This window comes from Lonchura striata, chromosome 1 (genome assembly GCF_050655825.1).
Source record: "Lonchura striata isolate lonStrDom1 chromosome 1, ASM5065582v1, whole genome shotgun sequence".
Classification (NCBI taxonomy): domain Eukaryota; kingdom Metazoa; phylum Chordata; class Aves; order Passeriformes; family Estrildidae; genus Lonchura; species Lonchura striata.
Window position 1 is genome coordinate 69,296,546 of NC_140703.1, and position 25,061 is coordinate 69,321,606.

Genomic DNA, 25,061 nt, shown 5'->3' on the forward strand with positions numbered 1-25,061 from the left:
AAGGAAACACTACAACTTTGCATAAGACAAAATAAAAGATACACAAAATGTTAACAAAAACTGTGATGGACTTCATTTAACTGTTGAAAATGGAGTAAAAAAGCAATGCTAATTGTGCATGGTAGTTCATACGGTGTAAATAAGCACATTTCAAGTGGCTATGAAATATATGTAAAAATATGCTACATCTCCAAAACAAAAACATTATTTAACAAGCTCAAGTCAAAAACCTACTTGTCATTACAGTTAATGCACATAAATAATGAAAGGTGCATGTTTAAAAGACAAGCTCAGTATTACTGAGTCTATTCTTTCTTCATGTAATTGCTTTGGGTTTTTTTTTGTAACAGCTCTTCTGTTTTGTTCATATGGAAAAGGATGTGCCTGTACTGCTGAATATGAAAATTCAGAAAACATCAGTTCAGCTTCAAATACAGGTTTTCACTCCTGAATTTGACTCTTTGGCATCTTCGTCATGCCAAAGAGGATGATTCAATGATTGACTGTGTCATCACATCAGGTATTGCAGGCTAATTTTTGTCTGATTACCACATTCTCTGCAAAAGACATCTTCTACCTTGGCTGTCTGCCAAGAAAACGAAAATGTGGACACATAAATTTCAGTCATGTGAATGTTCAGTCTGACGTAACTGACATGTCAGAAAAAAAATGTCCATACAGGCCAAAAAAATACCAAATTGATTTTCAGAAGTGATACTCTATGAAGTAAATGTCAAGCATCCTGAAGAAAGAAGCAACCCACTGAACTAAAGATTACTATTTGATGCAAAGTACAAAAATTAGCACTGCTACTTTCCCAAGATAACATAGAATGTAAAAAAAATTAAAAACAACTCCCAACAAACAAAACAGAAAAAACCCCCCAACAAATTCAAACAACAAAACTACTACTCTCAGCATTTCTATTTTCTATTGCAAAGTAAGATGCTTTATTGTAGGCAGGAAGTAAAATGTTTCTTTTACTACAATATTTTAAGCCCAAAAAAGCTGATAACTACTAGCGGACCAGCTCTGAAAGAAATATTTTAAAGACATGCTTTTGTGAAACCTGTAAGTTGAAAAGAGTACTAAGGATAACTTTACTGAGATTTGAAGTACACTCTAGCACAAGTGAGAAAGGAAATTTTCTTGCCTGCTTTTTTCAGGGTTTGTTTGAACAGGAATGCCTTTCCAAAGTCATAACTTAATGAACACATCAAAATCCTCTGTCTATAAGGATCCTCCTGGTTAGTATTACAGTACTGTCCCTTGGTTTTTCCTGCTTTTATTTATTCCAATACTACAGTGTACAGAAAGAGGTAGATTCTACAACGTGTAGGTATGATAAATTTAAAAAGACCATCTGGAGACAAAGTGTGGGCACTTAATGTTGATATCATAATTCTATCACAGCCTTGTGTTAGTAGAGTGTGTGATTCCAACCTAAAAAATTCCAATATAACAAGATAAAACTTAGTTGATTGTAACCTCATTTACTAGGGTAGGGAATGTATAAGGCCTCAGTCAAGAGTGGTGGTGTCATGGGGTGCAGTATGAGAGCCCAAGAGCTTTCATTTCTGAGCCTTTTAGACTGGAATATGCATGATGCTCTGAGAAAATGTTTGATACAGTGCAAAAATAAGAACCGTAATGATGATGGAGATTGAAACTTCCAAGTCTACGTTAAGACCTTCCCATGAAACTGCTATTTGAGATATTGTTTCAACTGTTTATTAAGGTTTATTAAGGATTTTCAGCTATGTGACCTGGCTCAGTAAGGCCCCTGATAGGGAGGGGGCAGGGCTGTGGGAGCAGGAGACTGTTGTGGCAGTCGTGGCAGGGACTAATTGCTCCAAAACCTGTGGGCAGGTGTGCGAGAGACTCAGAGGAGGCCATTAGGGCTTATTAGACCCTCAGGGCCCTGAACTCTGGTTACCCACTCAGAATAATGTGACCTAATTTAATAAAGCCTATAGGAAGCCCTTATCAGTTGATTTGGATAAATTTAGGGTTGTAATTGCAGGGCTGCTCCAAGCACAGCAGAGATCTCTGCAAACAGGAACCGCATTCTCTCAAGACTCAGACAGCCAGGGTTAATAAAGGACAGCAAATGACCCTGGCCACAGCCTGCTGGCTGATGTCCACTACTGCTTTAACATCAGATAGATACTTATTGTCAACAACTGTGCACCTGTTTTCACAGAACAGAAAAGGTGTATTTTTAAAATTCTGTTACTTGGACCTTTCTTGGCTAGGTGTTTTTTTCAAAGACTGTAACTACTGGTTACTGGTACTGATCTGACAGACTTTCAAGAAGGATGCCAGATGCCCTTACAGAGCTAATGTAAGTCTTCACTGTTCTTTTGCTACAAGTACGTTTGCCCTAAAAGCCATAGCTTCCACATGTATAGCATGTTCAGCTAGTGAAACAAGACCTTATTGGGTGGATCTCCAATTTAGGAGGTAGTTATTTCAAGTTTTCTCATATTTTTCATGCCACCAGATATGCAGGGTCAAATACAGTATAATTCAAGCTCTGTGATGTATAAATTGTGCCATGCCAGATTCAGACCCAGAAAAGAGCACATAAATTAAGCAGTACCTCATTGACTTCAAATGCGACTCGGAAAGCATGCAAAGGATGAAGCTGCTGTAAAGTTATGGGAATATACCTCTTTACTGAATTGCTACTCATCTGCCAACAATGCTACTGAAGTGTACACTTGATTTCTTCTGTCCTTCCTGACAGACTTCAGTGATAAGACTGGCCTGAAATGACTGTACTAGGACTTTCATTTTCAGGAGAGTGGTAATAGCCAATATCCTTAAACAACACAATAATGTGATTGAGGGCATTTCTGCTATATTTGCAAGCATTAGCCAACATGTGATGCAGTGTGACAGCCTCAGTGACCTTGGATTGAATCTGTTAAATTCCTCTAGCAATCTGAACCACTGTATGCACCACTGACTATCCTCCAACTGTATCCATGCAGTAATGAGGCCGAGGGACAGCGAGCATCCTGCAAAGTCTTGCCACTGTAATGAGCTCTGCTCATGTCCCAAACAGCATTCTGCATGCACACTCAGCCATGGAAACCCCGAGAGCACTGAGAAAGTGCCCATTGACACCATCTGACTCTGAAATGTGCGTTCTATGGACCTGTATCTAAGTGCAAATGACGACACCGATGTCTATGCAAAAATGTGTCTGTTTTCTCCCTGACTTGCTAAATGGCATAAAGTTTTCCCCTCAGTCTCATATGGATGTTGGAATCAGACCAATATGGATGCTCCCTCTGTTCTCCTGCACTCCCCACGATTATTCTGAAACCCTACATTTGTCTCTTCCTCCAGCTCTTTTTTTTCCCAGCTACATACTTCATACTATTTTCCCTCAACTTCTGTGTTTCAATTCTGCAATATGTCCCCCTGAACTACACAGAAGATATTTGATCTATGATCACTGTTTCAATCACACAAACCTTTCTGGGAGATAATTGGAAGATAATTATTCTGGTAGATAATCGTTCTGTGATTACCCACCCTAGCTCTATACTGTTCAGTGCCTGGCTTCTGCTACAGGTATACAATATACATAGGTGTATATACATAGGTATACAATATACAGGTGCCCAATATACATACTGAGATAACTGGAGGAAGAAATTATATCTGAGGTAGTAAGTGGAAGGGGGAAGTGAAGGATCTTTATGCCATTGAAATTTGTGATATTTGATTGCTCTCCAAGGCCAATCTTTGCCATGATTTTCTGCCTTCACATCCTTTGAGTTCATGAGCAGAGCTTGCTTATTTCATGGAAGAGATCTCTTGGGCTCAACTGCCTTGCCTTCTGCTGCAGAAAAGAACACATTGATCTGGCCCAGCTTGGGCTTCATTATCATTGGTGGACTGGACTATATTTGGAAAGCCAGTTAACTCCCAAGGGAAGCTGATTAGTGAAGGAGGGAAGAATGATGACTGAACCACTGTTCAGCTTAATTGATTTCTTGAAACAGAGAAGTTAGCTGCTGGAAAGTCTGAGTAAAAGGAAACAGAACTGGGGAGACAGTCCACACAGAATTTAAATTCAGAATCATAGAATGGTTTGGGTTGGAAGGAACTTAAATATAATCAAACTCCAGCTCTCCTGACAATGGAGTCCCTGCATGGGCAGGGACACCTTCCACTAGATCAGATTGCTCTCTAGTCTTGAGTACTTCCAGAGATTGGGTATTTAAAGCTTCTCTGGGCAACGAGAAGTCTTTAGGTATGGCTAGAAGTTGAATAAAATCCTGAGATCAGATACTAGTCTAAAAAACTGACCCAGGATCCAATCAATGACTTGCAGAAAAGGAACTTTACTGAGCTGACACTTTCTGGCAGGACTAGGAGACAGACACTCTCCTTAGGTGAATGACTCTTCTTGGTCCTCCAGACTGTCCTATGACTGACTGACATAGATTTGCATATTCAATTAACACATGCACTGTAACAAATCTTTGGGGATCCATACAGTGGAGACCATACATGTTCAGGTTACATATTGACTACCTGAAGTAATATGCTGTGCAGATGCTTTCACCTTCTTATGAGGAGGTGAGAGAACAGTCCTCAGCACAGTATAATAAAGTGAGGCAGAACTTCATATAGAAGCATCTTAAGTACTTCAAAGGCAATTCTTGAAAGAACAATTAAGAATAATTATTTTTAATGTCCTACACATTATTTGTTGCAACTAGGTCTAAAAAAAAAAGCTACTATAATAATATTTATTTCTATAATTTAAATGCTAAATAAATAACACAGTAGAAATAAAGAATTATGAGACATTAGATACAGAGGTATGGTATTATGAATGCTGAGGTCCTTAGAGCTGGGATTGACTGCCACATGCTTTTCAAGATTTTAACTAGCACAAACACTCGTGGAATAAAAGAATTAGATTAATGATCAGTGGCATAATCCTTCAGTGACACAGAGGTGGATAGGGACAGATGACAGTAGGAAGCTGGCATGCTTGTAGCATTTATAGGTCCTAGGGAGATAGGTTTTGTATTATAAAAGAAAACAGAATTTTCAATATATATTTGCATAAATGTATTCAAATAAAATCATGAAATTGTCAATTTGTCTGGGCATACATATTCTGAGTGAATAGCCAGAACAGAGCAAGGCGGCTTGCCTTTCCTCTTTTCCAGGAAATTACTTGTTCCTTACAGTAACTACTGTGAATTCACTGTGAACAAACCAGGGTCCAAAGTCCTTGTACATGTCAAACTATTAATGAGGACTTCAAATGTAAAATACATATAGTGGTAATGTGTAACATTACAGGTGACAGCCAAGGTGTTGTCACCTGGTGTGATGCAGCTGGAGTTTTAGTCCATGTAAACCAAAAAATTCTACATTACAGCTGTGGGATAAAATTGCTTGGTATTATCAGAGCCTACATAAATCTTACCAGTTATCATAACCCAGTCCTCAGAAAACAAAAAACCCACTTCCTTTTCTCCCAAGTCTGTTCTTAGCATATTATTCTCATGCCTAGAGAAAGTGAAGCCTAGACTGAAGCTAATCAGAAACTAGTCCCATTATATATATTGGCTGGTCAGTGTCTGCAATTTGCATTATTCTTTCCTTTTTTTCAAAGTCTTTTGAACCATCTGCTATGTTGCTATCACCAGCCCTATCTTGAAATAGATCTCTATTTTAATGTCATCAAGCTTTTAAGGAAATGGAAGTAATAAAGACACTATGTCAATCACATCACTCCTTTCAGTGTTTTTTCCTAACAGTGAGATGAAACCTGTGTAATAAAAGGAAAGAGTTACATGCAGAATACATTTAATATGCTTATACTCCCAATCCTATAATGAGTAAAATCTGTTCTTGAGTTCAGTATTCAGAGAGATCCTGAATTTAGACAAGCTCAGTAAAAGAAGATGCTTGCAGGAGAAAAGCATAATGAAAGTTTACCAACAGCTAAATTAACCATTAACAACTGTCAATGCCTGTAGCTCCCTATGTTTTATCAATGTCTACAGCTGTGTGTAAGTACTGCTGAAAGCTGTATTTAAAGATTAGCCTGCTCTGTATGCACAGGATGAATTATTACCCAAAGTGATAATCAACAGTCCTAAAAAAGGAAACTGTTTTATGGGTTTTCTCCTTACAGAGCTATGATACATATTCTTTCATTTGAACTGGCAAGAATACTTCCCTGGCTTCCTCTTTCTAGCTTCATTTCAAGGTCACCATTGCTTGAAAAAAATCAGCAGTAATAAAATATGAGGTTGTGTTTATAAGTGAAGCAATGCAGAGAAGATTTAAAATAAAAATTGATAAAAATTAATTAAATAAGCTGTGAAAAAAGATCTGCGGAAAAAAATCCTACTATTTGTCACAAATAAGAACAATTATCTACATAAAAGAACCAAGAAATTATTATTATTATCAAAGAAAAATTATTTACATTTCATTTATGGGAATTTAAATTTATAAACTGAACCATCCACTTTAATCAAGTTTGCTGTCAAATACTTTTAATTTGAAATTATATAACTTGATAATCTCGGTACAGTAATTAATAATTAAAAATTAGCCACATTATTGTGAACTTATAATTACTGAATTGGTATTTTATATATCAGAGATCCTAAAAAGGGGAAAAATTGACCTGAAATTCTGAATAAAATATTCTGCAGACAAAGTTAAAAAATGTCAAATCTGGAAACAAAAGTTTTCCATTTTAACTTGTGGATAGTTAGATGGACTTAGCAGTGGATAGTTGACTTTATACTCATGTCTAGAAAATATATTAACTGAGGAGCATGTTTTATGATGATCACTGCCAGATCCAGTAACCACAACATCAAATGATACTCAGTTGCCAGCCAAGGCAGCAGGAGGAGTAGGTGACATTGCCCTCTGCTTTCTCTCCCAGTGGAATATTGCTATCCCAGATGAGACCTCTTGGGGCTGCAAGAAGGGGTGGGATTTGCTGTGCCTTTCACTGACTCCCTAGACAATAGCAAAGCTTTCTAGTGCCTTTCTAGCATCTGGAATTGATGGTGTGACACAAACATGGTTTTCCAACATAGTTGTCAGAAGAGCACTGTAATTTACACTTCAGCTCTGTGTGCACCACAAAAGAAAGAGACTGATGTATCACATGGGCATATGGAACCCAAAGAAACTGAGAGAAAAATTCATATAACCAACAGCAATGATAATCAGGAAGTGTAAGCAGGCAGAATATGTTTATCAAAAGAATGATCCAGGTAAAAAATGCATCAATAAATATTTAATTTAGCCACAATAACTTCAGAGCTTTAATATGACCTAAACTTGGTGATAAAAGAGATGCAAAAGCAACAATATCATAAACAGATCATTTTATCTTCTCTAGAAGATGTCCTAAATATTCATCACTCATTATAAAATTAAACTGTCATATCTTGTAATGATTTGGAGAAATCAAAATAGAAATATCTTAGTGTTGAGCGCTGTGCATATTTGACTTCCTTTGAAGTACACTTGAGTTTAATTAGAACATAAACTTCAAAGAGTTCACCATCTGACTACCTATTGTGAAAAAAGGCCAAAAGGTAGCTTTTCACCATCAATTTATAAACTTCGTCTCCCAAATCCCTGAGACCTCCTTGTCACAATTCTAATCAGTTGATTAAAATGTGGGAACAAAGCTGCTAAACATCCAGCACCTACCTCACCAAAAGGGTAGACTTATATTCTTAGTTGTTATTTGAGAATAATTTTTGCCATTTTGCTTTGTCATTTCTTTCATTACAACCTGATTATTTCAAGATCATTTTGACTGAATGTCTACAGAACCCCGCTTACTCATTGGTCACAGCCAACCTCAAACAGCAGCATGCCATGGCTTGTAAGTTTTATTAGTACTAATGAGATGTGAGTACATAATTGAATTATTGTAAGTGTCTCATGGTCAGACCCCTGTAAAAAATACATTCTGAAAATTATGACAAGAAGGTGACATTCCAGTCTCTTGTAATATTTCTACATTCTACATTGAATTTAGCAAATAAAATTCCATTGAATAACCTCTAGAATCAGATCAACATTCAGATAATAATAGTTTCCCAAAGTGAAAAAAAGAGCATATTACCATACAGCAACTCAAAATCATATTAACACAAAGTGAAATGGGAATAAATCCATGCCTGAAATCTTACATGAAAATGCAGAGGTTCATGTTTAAGAGTTACAAAAGTGCTGCAAGGAAATTACATCCTCAGTACTGGTCTTCTTGCTGTTTTCCTGAACTTGCCAAGTAATTTTACACACATTTTGTTTTAAAATTTTAAAGATGTTCTCTGGGCATTACATGAAGACTGGATGATAATAAATAGCTGCTGGTCTTTTATTTTTTAAAAGGACCTACACTATGACTGTTTATTCTACTTCTTGTAATTTGGAGGGAACTTATCAAAGAAGAAAAAATGGATTTTTGTCATAATATTCTTTACTGTAAGCTTTTTTTGTGTTATTTCCAAATTACATAAGATAGCTCTGTCATCTTGCATCTAGCTAATGTTTCAGAAGAAAGCCTGGTAAAACTTGCCAAGCATCAAATGCTTCTGAATCTAAATCAAAGCTAAACAGATGCCATCAGAATAAAGAAAATTTTCATTTTGCCCTTCAAAATATCCTGAAAATGGGGAACTGAACTTAGTGTTCTATATTGGACTTTATAACAAAAACATTCTAAGTTTTTATTAAAATTCCCTTATAGTACAGAAGCAGAGATTTCTGGTTATTTTTAGGTCTTAGGGTTTTTTTACCTCACCAGAACTAAAATATAAGTTATATAAATATTCTTCCTTAATCAGAATAGCAAGAATGTATATAAAATGTAATTTCAAGTTAAATGAGCAAAGTCCTGAAAGCTCAGTTAAATAAGAAAAATTGTAACAGACATACTTATGTGTTAAATTTGCCTAAAAGTACAAATAACAATGTCTCTCTCACTGTGCAAGACCTTGCAATGTAACTCCTTTCTCAAGTGCTGCATGCTTTTTCATATCTGGAAAATAGGTGCTATAGTCCTCTGTTAGATTATGAAATCTAGTACAGTCAGAACTAAAAGAGAAGACAGCAGTGGTAGTCATATTCATGTTTTAGCTGAAAACCTGTAATATTCAGAAATATTGCATTATCATATTTCAGTATTTTCTAATCTATTTTGACTCAAGTGACTGCTCTCACAGCTGTGAAATCTATGCTGGCTGACACCCCTTCTGCCTCTCAATCCCATTACCGTGTGCCCACATTGCAAACAGAAATTAAATATTAATTCTTTTCATGTCACCCCTATGGCATATTTTTCATACCTCTGCCCTCTCCCACAACATTCTAATTGCCATAGCAGCAGATCTTACAGTTTGGGAAACAATATCAAACTCCAACGCAGACAACAAGCAAAATATTCTTCATTGCATAGCCAGCAAACCTGATTTAAAACAAATTCAAAGCACAGTATACATATATACATGGAGTTGCCTTTTACTCACAAGAGGTTCTGCCATGATGATGCGAATCTTGCGTTCAGCCAGGGTAGTGAAGTTAACAAACAAGCTCTTCAGGACGTATTCGCCTGGTTTGCTGTCCGGGTCAATGCTGATGGGCAGCATGGCTGGGGGTCCTCTTTCTCTCTGTGTACCAGAAACAGGAGGGACAGGTGGCTTGATATATCCGTTACCAACTGGAGAAGCTGAAATGTAGAAAAGGCACATTAACTTCTGGGTAATTCAACATGGTTTAACTTTCACAGAGCACCTCAACAGCTCACTACACTGTCAAAGCAAAACTGGAGACTAGCTGCTTAATCAAAGAAATACACAACACATCAATATAACTTCCATGATACCATAGGTAAAATATACATTATCTAACTGTAAGAAGAAATCAAAGATGAAATCTTTTATATTAAAATTGAGTGGCATTTACTAAACAGTGCATACTCTTTTTTTTTTTTTTTTTAACATGGTAAGACTTGCTGACACCTAACTGAAAAACATCCTCATTTTTTATCTTTTTCATGCAAGCCAGACCTGTAACTCAGTTATCAAATAACAAAAATTATTTATTTATTTATTTATTTGTTTGTTTGTTTGTTTGTTTATACTTTATTGCTACTCAAGCTGGCTTAGCCTTGCAGAAGTCAGGAGTCTGGTCTTTTGAATATGATGAGTAGCAAAGGATCTTATTCTCCTGTAATCTATACTGAGGTCAGTCAAGAATGACTCAAAGAAACAACATACATGTAACCAGTATAAATCTTACATAAAAGTAAGACACAGAATGTTTTCCACAGCCAGAAAGTATTAATTATGCATTAGCTTTCCTGAAAGAACCAAACCCTACAGCTCCATCTGGCACTTTTGAGATTACACCCGGTGTATTTTGTTCAGATTTGTGCTCTCCCATACAAGAATGACATTTCTATTCTGAAGCAAGGCCAAGAAAGGACCACGAAGATGATCAGGGGCTTGCTAGGCTGAGAGTGCTGGACCCATTCAACCTTGAGAAGAGAATCTTATTGCACTCTTTAGCTACCTAATGGAGTACAGCAAAGACTCCAAGGAACTAGATTCTTCTCTGAGCTGAGGATGATAGGACAAGAGGCAACAGACACTAGTTTGAATGTGAGTAATTTCTATTAGATATATGGAAATAATTTCCACTGTGAGGGGGTGATCAAACACTGATACATGTTGTCTAGAGATACAGCGGAAACTTCACTTTTGGAGACACTTGAAAGTTGACCAGACAAGGTCCCAAGAAATCTTCCCTAATTAGTGAGTAAGCTGGGGTTGGACTAATCATCCACCACTAATCATCCACTAAATTATCCTGTGACTGAATTCCCTGTAATGAGTATCAAGACTGAGCTCTACTTTGCTACTTTTCTGTGAATGAAGGAAAAATAAATGGAAGCACTTCAAATATTACCATTTTACACATTACACGTAAGATTTACAACCCAGGGTTCGGCTCTCATTGTCAATAAAAGTAATGTTTGGTGTTCAGGCAGATACTGGTAGCACCCTCTCTTGGTTAGTTTTGCCCGAAACTTTAAAAGTAGCAAATTAAGTAGCACTGGCAAGACCAGCCATTATCCACTCTGAATGTAATGAAAGTGTCGCAATGCCCAGGAGTGCTACTGGTGATTGGGAGAGAGATGCTTTAATGCAATACAAACCATGGAAATATTGTGAACTAAAAGCATTACAGCACTTCCCCACAGCACTGCACTCCAGAGTGTTACATTATATGTCACATCCAAGTTGCAAAGAAAGAAAGAAAGAGAGAAAGGAGAAATGAACTACAGTGATGATTGCCTCACATCTAGTACCATCAGTACCACTTTTCCTTTGATATACAGAATTGTAAGTGTTACTGAAATTAACTTTAATTATTAGGGACATATGATTGTTTTAACAATGAATTAGATTTTTGACCTTTCCTATGGACTTTAACACTCAATTGCTGAACAAAAATGAAAAAAAAATTAAAAAAGAAACTTTATGGTTTCAGAGTTTTTAAATAAGAACCCAAAATTACACACTGAAAAATAAAAAAGGATCTATTAGAGAAAAGAGAACGTGTTTTCCTTTATAAAAATTAGTTTTTAAGTTCTTATATGACTATAATAGAAGACAGAAATGCTTCTCTTGATGTAGTTATTATTCTGCAAGCGCAACACAGCTATACTTTTCTTTGAAAATAACCCCTCACTGACGAGGTACAGCATCACTCTTCTGCACAGCAGCAGCACTTCTCCCACTGTGACAGATGTTTCCTGCTAGATTTGTTTCCTGCAAAGTTTCACTTGATTTTTGAGGGCAAAAGCATTATCATAGAATCTTCCTGGCATTATGACTCTTTGCAAGAAACAAAGTGCATAAAACTCCTACATTTATACTACACAAAACTTGTTCTAAAAATACACTGTTGTTCCAAATAAGAATCTACTTCAAAGTACTGAATAAAGTGCCACCGGAGAAGAGTTTGTTACTGCTCCTTTGTCATCACCCAGGCTCTCTTAAACACGAAGACAGTGGGATGCAAAGGATCAGATGCAATTTTTTATGGACTATCAAATACTCTAGGCAATGGAAATCTCTCCACAAATACCTTTAGGATGGAGTCAGACAACATTTTTACAATTAGGAATATATTTGCCAAATGTGCGTGGTTTTGACCGGCTTACATCTACCCATGAAATCAGCTCGATCTCCAAGTGCTCAGTCAGGAAATTTTTTTTGGTGAGCAGCGAAACCAATTTTCTTACGGATTTGTGGCTCTGCACCGCGGCAGCCCCGTCCTTGGCACTGCCGGCGGGCCGGGCTCCCCGCCAAGCACAACACTCCGGGCCGGGGCCAGCCGGCCAGCCCAGGCTGCTCCAGAGGAGTCTGCAGCGATCTAATCGAACACAAACCTGCCTTCTGTTCCGCGCCAATTCTGCTTCAAACCTGGCTACTAGCTCAGAACATCAAGGGGATTCAAGGGAGGCAGGCAGGCAGGTGGTGTGTGAGAGCAGGCACGCTCCACATCCTGGCCAAACCTTAGCCATGCTACCTGGGAGCTGCCACCCTAACCTTCCATCACGGGAGCATTCAGCCAGGATTCTGAGACTGGAATTGAAATCCACATAGTCATTGTTAGTAGGAAGCCTTTTAACAATGACTCTTGTTAGGTTTGTGACACAGGCGGATTTAATCTTTTTTCCCAGACATCTAACCAAAAAATCACTTATTTGCACAATGTAATAGAGGAATGCAATTATTTGTGAGATTTGGCAGTGCACCGAAAATTTTTATTCTAGTTCTTCTCAGAAATAAAGAACTGCACAACCTTTCCCCAAATGCAGAAAAAGCACATCCTGGGGGTTAACATCTATCATTACTATAGCAATTAGAGCAGTTAAGAGAAATGACTGACATATGACATTGATTTAGTTCAAGTTTTTAAAAGACCATTTTGTAGCTGTTAACTCCATTTAAGCATATTTAGTGTGAAAGCTAGAATTGCCAACACTCTGAGGGTCTGGAGTTGATCATGAGTTGGTCATGAACTATTATATATAGGTTTGGCTTTCTAAGGCATCTTTTCAGCTTCATTATCTCCAGCATTTGCCTATACTTCATATTTGCATTGAAAAAATCTGGCCCAGCGACAAGACTATCACTGATATCTATACTGATAATGTATGAGTATTAACATAATATAGCTTTGAGGCCTAGCTTTGGGAGCCCTATAAAACTCACCAAAAAAAGTTGACTCTGAGACATAAAATTGGAAATCAAGGACTCCAAGTTTAAGAAGTAGCTGCATTAAAGTCATCCGTGGTTGGTTCCTTTATGTTGACACATTACAGTGTGAGCCTTAGAAGTAGAAGGAAAATGGATGGGCTCAGTTTCGCCGTCTGCCATCAGTGAAACACTGCCCCATTAAATAAAATGCATAATTTTAACATGAGAAATCACCATATATAGTTCGTGTGGGTTCATGCTGAAGATACATGGAGGGAGGTGGGTGGAAGGAAGGAGTTCTACTCAATTTGAGATACCGATTTCCTTAACAAGTTTAGTTTTTACTGCCTGATTTTAAAATAATAAATGTCATACAAAGACAAGGAACAGAACAGGCCACAGAAGCATTTAGTTTGAATGTCTACATAATTTAGGGTGTTGGTCACCACACAAGCTAAACCCTTAACCTAGAGAAAAGTAGCTCATCCCCCATGAGAATGAATGGTGATGCACATGGAGGAAACCATGGTAACCCTGATGCCCAAGGACTCTGCAATAGCAGAGAATCCACAGATCAAGTTTAGAAAGTTGTATACATATTTAAAGCTCCTATCCTATGAAAATCTGTAACAAAGTTTAACCACGGTAGATCAACTATAAAATGTCTGTACCAATTTGGGGGTGTAATTCTGTCTGAATAGACAGATTTTTCTTGTATCCAACACAGTCCCTTATTTTTCTACTAGATGTGCAATAAGCTGTATTTTTTATACTTTAAATTATACTCTGATCCTACAGAGTATTTTCATTTAGCACAGGCTATAGCCATATTATTTTCTGATTTTTATGTATTTTTAAAAAGTCAAAGGCAAGGAATAAATATGGAAGTATCAGTGAAGTATCACACGTGGCTGTCATCACAACCGTATACTATTGCCACAGAAAGGCCTCCTGACATAAAATCACTGTTAGATTTTTCCATTTATTGATCATTTCCTTCATCAGAAGAACAGCTGTAAAAAAGCATAGTAGTTTTAGGGCAACACACTATCTAACACTGATACTGGAGATGAGCACCAAATTAAATTATCGTAAGAGAGTCCCTGCTATGATCTGCGCTATTTTTCTTAGAGCTGTAAGAGGAATCAAGACAACTGAATGATCATAATGCACAAGCCAAGAATCTGTGCTACACTGGATATAACTTCAGCCATACAGTTACTGAATTTTCAGTATCTGTATTTTCTATTTTTAATCAGAAAAGCAGTGGTTGCATTTTTTTAGTAAACGGTGCCAAATTTACACTTTAGCAACATTGAACAAACTAATAAGACAAACACAAACATCAACTTGCCGTATTTTCATACCTACCGAGCCCCTTTATAAAGCCGATCACGCTGGATTTTCTCCAACATGCTACTGTAATATCCATGAGCCTGTGAATACCTGAAATGTTCCACTCCTTCAGTTAGAAAAGTTAGAATCCTTTTCTAACTAAAATTGAAAAATAAATTAGTTGTTTCATAGTCCTGTTTCACACTTCCTCACTGCTTGTGAGGAAGACATTTCCTTCAGTTTCTAGGTATTGTTTTTCAATAGACAAATGCTGAAGACCAGCAATGTGTGAGCTAGAGCAGGCCTGCGGATCAGCTCAGCCTTTCCATAACCAAAGGGGTAATTTTTAGCTTCAGCATATGATGATGACCACTCACAGAGTGGCTGCACGTCTATATTTATCCACAAGTACATACTATGCTGACAGATTAGTGAAACTACTTCAGGCACTCCAAGAACATGAGACAGGATAATGGAGTTCGACAAAAACAAACCACACATATCAAACACATGCATTATCATACAATCCAAGCTGAAAGCAATTAGTATAGAAATGCAAAGCACACTGACAACACAGGATGGGTTTTGTTTTGTAACTAAAGTCTTTTGGCCAAAAGTATATACAGACTAAATTCCTTTAGGTAAAGCCAACCCATTATCTCTTCTTTTCCCATGCCAAGAACCAGTGAGAAACTACATATCCTTAAGAATAATCGTACATCTGCTGCAATAACTCTTGAGAAAATTTGCTTTGTTTTAGAACAGCAATTATAATATTAAAAAGAAAACACATTATTAAATAAAGCATGAAGAATTTAATTTACAAGGATATGGTCAATGTGCCACAAAAGGTTACTTTTTCAGTTTTTGAAGGAGAACATTCCCAATTAATTCAAGATTTATAGACAGAGAATAAAAAAAGGAAACTTTTGCTGAAAGAAACAAACTAAAGGTCTGGCAGATCCATTTTTAACTTGGTGAAATAAATTTTAAGATTCCCAAGGAAAATGTTATTCCAGTGTGTTAGTAATATGCATTAATAGCACTAATTTAATGGAAGCATTATTTTCATAATTAATCTGCATGTGTTCAGTTCTGGGCCCCTTGGTTTAGGAAGGACATTGAGATTCTTGAATGTGTCCAGAGGAGGACAACAAGGTTGGTGAAGGGCTTGGAACACAAGCCCTATGAGGAACGGCTGAGGGAGCTGGGGTTGTTTAGCCGGGAGAAAAGGTGACTCAGAGGTGACCTTAGCACTCTCTACAACTCCCTGAAAGGTGGTTGTAGTCAGCCAGGGGGTGTGTCTATTCTCCCAGACAACAACTGACAGAACGAGGGGACACAGTCTGAAGCTGTGCCAAGGGGAATATAGGCTGGATATTAGAAAGAAATTCTCCACTGAAAGAGTGACTGGGCAACGGAATCATCGGCCCAGGGAGATGCTGGAGTCACTGTCACTGGACATGTTTAAAAAAGGACTGGACATGCCATGGTTTAGTTGGTGAGGAGCTGTTAGGTCATAGGTTGGACTTGATGATCTTAAAGGTCTTTTCCAACCTAGTTAATTCTGTGATTTCATGATATCTCAGTAAACATGTGTTCTAATAGTCCAGACTCTAAAGACTGTCTAAAACTGTTCAGGCAACTATTGGAGAAGATAATCAGTCATTTTGTGCAGCTGTCTTCACACAAGAACATGACATAAAACTATGCCAACTCATCCTGACTTTCAAAAGCTTATTTAATCCAAATATAGGATTCTTCAGGAAGAGTTTCTTTGGTTGACCAATTAGATAGATGGTGTACAAAGCAACAAAAATAAAACCTAAACAATTACATGCAAAACAAAAGTCTGGAAATCCTTATGCCAGAGCAAATACTATCTAGTCTAGAAGATAAAAGAGAGAAGACACAGTAGGATCTTTAGGGAAAAGTATAATAGAAGTTCAAGTTTCTGGAGCAAGACAGTTCATTTGGAAAAGGGAACAGATTTGGAAGGATAACCAATAAAGTGTTGAGATGACCTCAGATCTCCAAAATGGGTATCTTCAAATGCTTGATTATTCTGAAACCGTAAGGGAGAAAAGGCTAATTTATACATTTCAGATTCTTTAATTTCTTTAAAGAGACATGCCCCAGGAGATTCATTTGTGTAAACTGGCATGGGGAAGAGAAAGGAAGTAGATATTTTCCATGATAAAGGCACTCCAGGACTTGGTTACCAATTTACCTAAGATAAGACCAATATTTTAAATTATTTCTGTCTGAGTACTTAGTGAAAAAATGTTGTTGCCAGGTTTAGATATACTTATTCCACTCTTTTCACAATACTTGTGGAGCTACAAAAAACAGTTCCAAATCCTGTAGACTTGGTTTGACAATTCTTGTCCAACTTCCTACTCCTTTTACCATAATAGGAGAATACAAATTTCATGTGAACTCAAGGAAAAGCAAGGACAGAAAAAAGGAGACAAATTAGCACATTCACTAAGAAGTGGCAGAATTGCCAACAGAATGTAAGCTTTGGCCAACACAACTATTTTACCCATGGAAAAGGAGGCTTGAACATTCTCTGCGTGCGTGCGTCTGTGTGTGTGCACGAGCAAATACTTTCCATACTTTCTTGAACTTATTTTCAGTATCTTATTAAAAAAAAAAAAAGCCTAAAACAGACCATGTGATACTCTCAGTGAGACTGAAGAATTATTATTTTGGGACATAAGGCTAATTTCTTGTTATAAAATCATTCAGCCCTCCCCTTAATTCAAGGGTGGACAATGATTCACAGAACAGAGCCCAAATATGGTAATGTTTTAACAATCAGACCCAATCATCTGCAGGATAGAAACAAAATGCAACCTGGAAATAAATATATGGTCACTCAGTAGGCCTTATGGATGCTGAAACAGCACTTGTGGGGAATGCTCTTCTCTGCATGTCTGCGAAGAGTTCATATGTTCATTCCATTCAGAGAGTCTTATGAAGCAGCCATTTTCTGTGATGGACCCCCTCCCCCCCCAGGAAATAATCAGTTTAATACAGATAATATTTACCATAACTCAAGGAAACATTAGAACAGTCTTTACATGACTGTAACATATGGACAGGTCTTATTTGAGACTGATGTGGTGAAATGCCTGTTAACTTTGAAGCCGAAGGATCTTGTTTAACCTAGAACCCTGCAAAGAATGAAACTGTCGATCTGACTTCATTAGCCAAACTAGCAATCTTCTGGCCCTCACATCCCAGCTGATGGCAGGAAAGTGTTAAGCTTTGTAATCCTCAGATGAGTACTGCAATTCTCTGCAAGAGAGGGGTAATTGATGTGAGAGCCCATAGAGGAAAGCAGTGAGTAGAACACATTATCTCTCCTTGCATATGCAGAGGATTCAAGAATGATGACTGCCAAAACAAATAAACAAATAGGAAATCCTGTCATATGTGTCCATCAACTTTATAAGGCCTTTTCACTGACTTGGCTAAGCATCCATTCAGATACAGACTTTCCCTCTCTCTTTCTCCTAACTGGCAGGTCAGGGGTTGAGCAGCATAACAGTGGTTATTATCTAGGTTCTTATCTCAGATCCTTGCAAGACATGTGAGTGAGGCAGGAAAGCAATTCTCCTTCCCTCTCATTCTCTTTGCTCACCTACCTATTTTTCTGCTTCTTTTTCTCTAAATCATTGTTTTCTTGTATATATATATACACCACTGTGCTGAAGATAAGTGGGAATATATGCACATAACATAAAGATTTTTAACCTACAAATTGCTTGGTTTATTATGAGATTAAAGACTGAAAGTGCTAAATGACATGGAAAATCTTGTGGAAAGCTACAATTTTCACATTTGAGTGTTTTATTTAGGGATGACTTATCACTAAAGGAAATATCTTTGTTGCTTCTGATGCAATCCAAATCAAACAAAAATACTTCTCATTTTCTGTGTTTTACATGGTAAGACATGCTACCACTCTGAAGGCTGACTTGAGATTAACAATATACTTTCAAAAGATTTCATAATCTTGTTATCTTTTCTACATAACTTCAAAAGGTTGTTTTTTTACCTTTTCCAGTTATTCCAAAAGGAAAAACTCCAAAGAAGGGTGAAAAGATATTTTCAGATGAGTAATTGTTGGGGTTTTTTTCTAAAAAAATTAAAACAGAGACAAGGTTTATTTCTGAAACTACACCAGGATTTCTTTGGCCTCAAACAGAGCTTAAAAATAGTTTGATTTTGAATAAAGGCATTCATATTCTTATTTTACACTTTTTTTCAGGTACTAGGGTAAAAAGGCTAAGCTCCACTTTGGTTTTGTTGGATCAGAAAATAGCTTCCTATAAGATTTTTAGACAGACATTTTGTTGCATATGCTTTCCTTTTCAGAGACAGCAAGATGAAGATATTCCTGCAATTTTGTGGTATATGGGTGTTAGCAGAAGAATTATTTTTAGGTAATTGGAAAAGGACCGAGGAAGTACAAGGCTAAAAGAGTCCAAAAGAGAAGGAATTGTTACTTCCAGGAGAGGGACTGACTAGCAAGCAGGGAGGATTTGACCTATATCTTCCTTCCCTCATGTGCTGATTTTGGTCAGGGTAGAGTTAATTTTCTCCACAGTAGTTGGTGTGGAGGACTGTGTTATGGATTTGTGCTGGAAACAGCATTGATAATCCAGGGATTTTTCAGTTACTGCGGAGCAGGGCTTACACAGAGCCAAAGGGCTTCACTGCGTCTCATCCCACCAGCGAGTGGGCTGGGGGTGCACATGGAGCTGGGAGGGGACACAGCAGGGACAGCTGACCCCAGCTGACCAACGGGATATCCCAGACCTTGTGGTGTCATGCTCAGCATGTAAAGCTGGAGGAAGAAGGAGGAAATGGGGTCATTCAGAGTTAGTGCCTGTCTTCCCAAGTTACTCTAAGCTGTAATGGAGAGCCAGTTTTCCTGGGGATGGCTGAACACCTGCCTGCACACAGGATTGAGCAAGTGGCCTTGTGGTGCTTAGTTGCCGGCTGGGTTTAAGCCATGACATCTAGACATTTTCTCTTTGGGACAATATAGTTTTCCTTTTCTACTTAAATGTTCTGCAATACAACTGTAAGTCTGGATAAGATGGAATTTTGAACATATATTTAAACAGTTTATTTTTTACCAGAGAGAGACATTAAATGCTTACTTCTCAGTCCTATTCCAATTGCAATAGCTACCTCAGATGTCAGAACTGGAACCATCCCTCAATTTTTTTGTCTGTTTGTTCACACTTACTCTTCCAAACTATGACATGTTGGATCATGCTGTTAAAACTCCTGTCTTTCACTGGAATGGAAATCCATCACTTGTGAATGATGTGTCTTCTGAGCAATGTACACATGTGTATGAAAACCTGGATGTTGTGATGCACTTGCCAAACAAGCAGTACCTTATTACCAATGCATAAAAAGAAACAGTTTCTAGTTCACTGTTCAACCAACTAAGCGTTGGTTTTGTACAGCTTTATTTCATGCCATATTACAGATGTCATGTCTAGTTATGCTTCAAAGTGTGGTACTACAAAGGAAAATCCTTAAAACTGTACTTGCTTTCTTGCATCTTCTGGTGCACTTGATCTACTATATGGGTGCCTTTTAGGGAGAGTTATAAATTTAGCCACCTACCAACAAAATATCAAACTTAATCGAGCCATCCAGGCTCTGCTTAAATTGAGACCGACATTTCTAGGTGATCCATCAAATCCTTCTTAGATTCTTATCTTAAGATAGAATAAGTCACTTTCTAGAGGTATCTATCACTCATTCAGTGATTACTGCAACAGAAGTGACAACAAAGGTACCCAAAGTTTTTAGTGATGACTCAAATCTGTAGACCCTTTCAAGAGCACCTTGTATGGATTAAACTGCACTGTGGTGCATTTTAACTGCTGCTGGCTCAAATTCTTGCCTTTTCTCATGTGGGTGGAAAATGGCACAACATCAGCAGCAAACCAAGCCACAAGCTGGATCGGTGGACTGGCAAGTTAAACCATCACAAACCAAGAAGACTTTCACAAAATTTTGTGAAGCTTTCTGTGATTACACCACAGGAGGGATTTCTCTGAATAAAGACTAACATGAGAGTGATGTCAATTCAGGTTTCACTTTACAGGGGAGCATACAAACTAACATCTATACAAATAAAAATGAAAGAAAAAATTTTGCAGTCAAAATCTCGATTAATATTTATTATCAATCCCCTACTCTATGATTGAATCACTAATGTCATTACTTAATACTGACAGCAGGAGCACACTCATAACATTGTCTATCTTCCATAATCAATGCTATCTGGCCTCTTTGCTTACAGACATCTTTTATTAGCCACAGACCATTATGATGCTATTGCATCTAATAATTTACGACGTAATTGTATCTAATAACCCTTTATTACATTACATTAACAATTCTTTGAAAGTGGGTTCATTTGCTTCTCAGCCACAAACCTAAATGCAAATGCAAACGTTTGCTGCTTTGGTAGACCGTGGCTCCAGGACAGAAATACGTTTTGTTGGGACTGAAATACAAGATAATGTATTTTGCCATCCACATGAGCTCAGTGAAGGTTTCTAAAAATTTGGCTCGTGTGCAGCTGCCCACTGAGAAACTTTCACTTGAACAGATAAGTGGAGTGCATGGAATTTAGCTGCTGTCCAAGGGACCTTCTGCATGACCAGTCAGTTGCAAATACCAAATACAACATGGACAAGACTTTGCTCTCATGCTGGTCGATGGGCCATGACAGAAAACTCCTTCCATGCATTGAAATATCTAAATGTTTTGGAATGCCAGAAATACATTATTGAATTTGGAGAGGAACAGATGCCTATAGAGATGAACTCTGTGTAATTTAATTATGAAAATAAAGAAAGAATTCTAGGGTTCACGTTGGATTTTTCAAATAAACAGCTTAAACCCTGAAAAATCTGAGCAATTCATTAGAAAAAACAAAGAGCCTAATCAAATCTGAAAATAATAAAAATATGCTTTTTATAGTATATTCAAAGGGAAATTCAGTATTCCTGAGGGCTGGAACAAAACTAACATTGTATCAGATTTTCTCAAGTGTCAGCAAGGGCAATCCAGGCAACCACAGTAGAGCTGGCCTGATACTCATTCTGGAGTGCCTGCATTTATTAAATAAAGAAGCAAAGTATGATAATACAATGCCATAATCATAGGTTCATGGAAAGTAAATTTTATTAAATTAAACATTATCTTTTTATGAGATTATAAATTTGGTTAGCAAGGCTGAAAGTGTAATCTTACATTTTTGCTTGGCAATTGGTTGGTATTTTACCAAACTTTAAAATTTACATTCACAACCAATATAGATTAAAAGAGAGATAACATCTATGAATTAAGGATGAATCCTACTGTAATGAATGTACTTCTAGTGGAGGTACAGAGACCAGTTCTTGGTTCTGTACTATTTATCATTACTGGCAATGACATGAAAGAAAAACTCTTCCACAAAGTTTACAGGCAAAACACCAATTAAGAGTGACAGAAAAAATAACAAAAAGGTCCTTCTACTCTGTTTGAATAGCATTTGAAACTTTAATACAAGCAAATAGTACATGAGATACTAATTCTAACCAATAGAGGATTACATACCCAGAAACAAGGCCACATAGACAGAAGGCAGCTTTCTCTTCTTGGGAAACACTGATGATGAAAAAAGGCCTGAGCCCAGGATGACTAATGTGTTGGAAACAGGCTGCTATTCTTGTGACCTGAAGAGCTGTGGAGAGCCTTTTCAAGCCGTATGAAAAAAGCATAAGCAGGGAAGCCCTACTGCTTCATTGTCAGTGGTTCTGCAACCACTGCTGGATGCTCAGTCCTGTTCTAGTGTCCGCAGCTTGAGAAAAGACACTGATGAGCTAGGGAACATTTGAAAAAGGCGAAAAACAACTTACGTCTGCCATATTTGCCTTGAAGTTTAGTTTAGTTTGACCATGAAAAAGTTATACCATCATATCTAATGGCAGAAATTTGCACGTACTGTTCCTACAATTGCACCTATTTGCAAAATGTATTTCATAGGACCTCTTACCCCCAAACATCTTTTTTAGACAGAACAGGCACCCAGGCACATCCAAAGTGATTCATTGTAATAAACATGTCTAAAGCAGCTCATCTGAACTGCACCCCCGTACCTCTCCACTGGCTATCACGAAAACCAGGCTTGATTGTATAAAATGTTAAATATAAACACTAAGGATGCCTGAAAGTCAGGTGAGATGATTTCCAGGACCATTAAGGATGAATATCAGGAATAGAAATTTGCTAAGAGACAGATTTTTGTTCAGAAACATCCAATGTCTGGAATTTTAGAGTAGACAAATGCATTAAAGGAAGGAAAATTAACTGTCAGAATGCTATTAAGTCTGGTGCTGATTGTTTCATTACTGTGTATTTTAAATTAAGATTTTTTTTTAAGATGTGCTTTGTCTCAAACAGAAATTAATTCAGAGAAGCCATAAAGCCTGTTCTATGTGGAGCACAGATTGGATGACACAATGTTTCTTCTGGTTGTATAATTTATGACTTGTTGAATATATTAGTAGAAAACATAGATCTGAGAACAATCTCTCATTGGTAAAGCTAGGATACAGATGTTGTAAGAAGGATTCTTCTTTCTCTAATCATGATAATATCAAGAAGCAGAAGTCTGAATTCCTATCACTACTTGATTTCTCTTTGTACATCCAGGTACTAATAGAAATCGTATAATCAGAGTATCAAAGTTGTGGCTCCTAAAGGGGCAGGACAGCTCAGAAGAAAAACACTCTTTTCTAGAACTAAGCAAATAGACCAGAATTGTTCTGTTAGAAACCTCTGATTCTCACTGCAGAAAGACATTAAAACCAGAAGAATACTGACCTAAAGATGCACAAATGGTTTTGCTAATAGGTATGTAATTAGAGAATTCAAAGCAAAGAGTGCAGGCAATTTTGCCAACAGTCTTCCATGACCTGTGATCTTACCATAAATTCCATTAGTTACAAGCATCAGATGTTGTTATGGGACATCTCTTCGCATCAAAAACAATGACAAGCTATATTAGCATAATGGGTTGTTATTCCCAGATCCATGTGATCAGTACTCCATGGCAACCCAATAATAATGAATGCCTTTGTCAGGAAGGAAGCATGTACAAAACTATACAAAGCATGAACCTCGGGCACCTGAAATGGCACAGAATGTTGTTAACACATTAAGAATTTAAACACCAGCAGTGACACTTCTTTCTGTATATGCAAGGGAATTTTCTCCATGTTGTCAGCCAATCATTGCCTTTGTGGGGACATGGCACTTCCAGGACACTTTTCCTCAGGGCCTACCAATTGGGAAGTTGAACACTTAAAATCAGCCTGTGGAACAGAAACCATAAAAAATTAACTAAATGATAAACCACTTAAATAAATCTGGATGAAATTTGCTGGTAAATTTACTGGGTAAAGCATCATCTCAGAATAGGATATAGCTTTAGATATATCCCCACAGCGACCTCACATTGTTGGGCCACTTCAAATATTTGAAGCAGAACAGAGAAGCAGCTCCTCTCCTTTCCAGTTTGGCTGTAATTGCTGTTTATGTAACAGCTTAATGGCCAAAATATTCACACAGAATGTGATAGTTTAGAGTTAAATGCTTAGTTAAACTTCAAGGTTTTGAAATACCATCTTCAACCTTTAAAAAAACTTCATCTGGAATAATTAATACAGTCATTTTAAAATTAATTTTATGGTGGTTTTGTTTTGTTTTATTGAAATCAATCTAGTTCCTATCCCACTGATGTAAAAAATTAAATACTCTCTAGTTTTCCATGAAAATCCTTAGGACAATATTTAGCTTTCTGAAAATGCTATTCAGTATATCCTACGTAAATTATGAATGCATCTACTTATTAGATTTTTAGGACACCATGCTAATTCTTCTACAGTTTACAGAAAATCATAGCTATCATTTGAATCCAAAATGTGTATGATTGCATGATTCAAAACAGAAAAAAGAAATTGAAAAATATTGCCATTGAGCACACTGATAATTTGTGTTTAATGACATTTAATGTTCACTGGTCACTTGTGTTTAGGAAGTTTAATGACAAGATCAATTTCCTTATTAATTAGAAAGACACAATTTGTTATTTTTATTTACACACACACACACACACACACACACACACACACACACACACACACATATAACAGTAATGTGGAGATTTGAACCTTCTAGCCAAATGCTTCTGCTCCTCATAAAGCAGGCAAACATATCCAACCCAATAAATGCAAACAATACCAAATTGAAATGTCTTTTCTGGATTTAATATTATAAAACTGAATTTTTTTTTAACAAAAAATCATGTTCCAAGAATATTGTCATAATAAATGG

General features: G+C 37.1%; 1 protein-coding gene across 16 annotated transcripts in view; it reads right to left on the reverse strand.

Moving 5' to 3' along the window:
* FRY (FRY microtubule binding protein) overlaps positions 1-25,061 on the reverse strand; it is a 221,956-nt gene that overhangs the window by 119,234 nt on the left and 77,661 nt on the right. For 15 of the 16 annotated variants that reach the window (XM_085579499.1, XM_085579492.1, XM_085579463.1 and 12 more), the window contains one exon: positions 9,555-9,754. In XM_085579499.1, coding sequence (XP_085435625.1) covers positions 9,555-9,674 — 120 coding nt within the window. In that variant the 5' untranslated portion in view covers positions 9,675-9,754. Of the gene's footprint in view, positions 1-9,554; positions 9,755-14,669; positions 15,508-25,061 lie in introns of those variants that run through there. The other variant, XM_085579480.1, reaches the window with a different exon arrangement.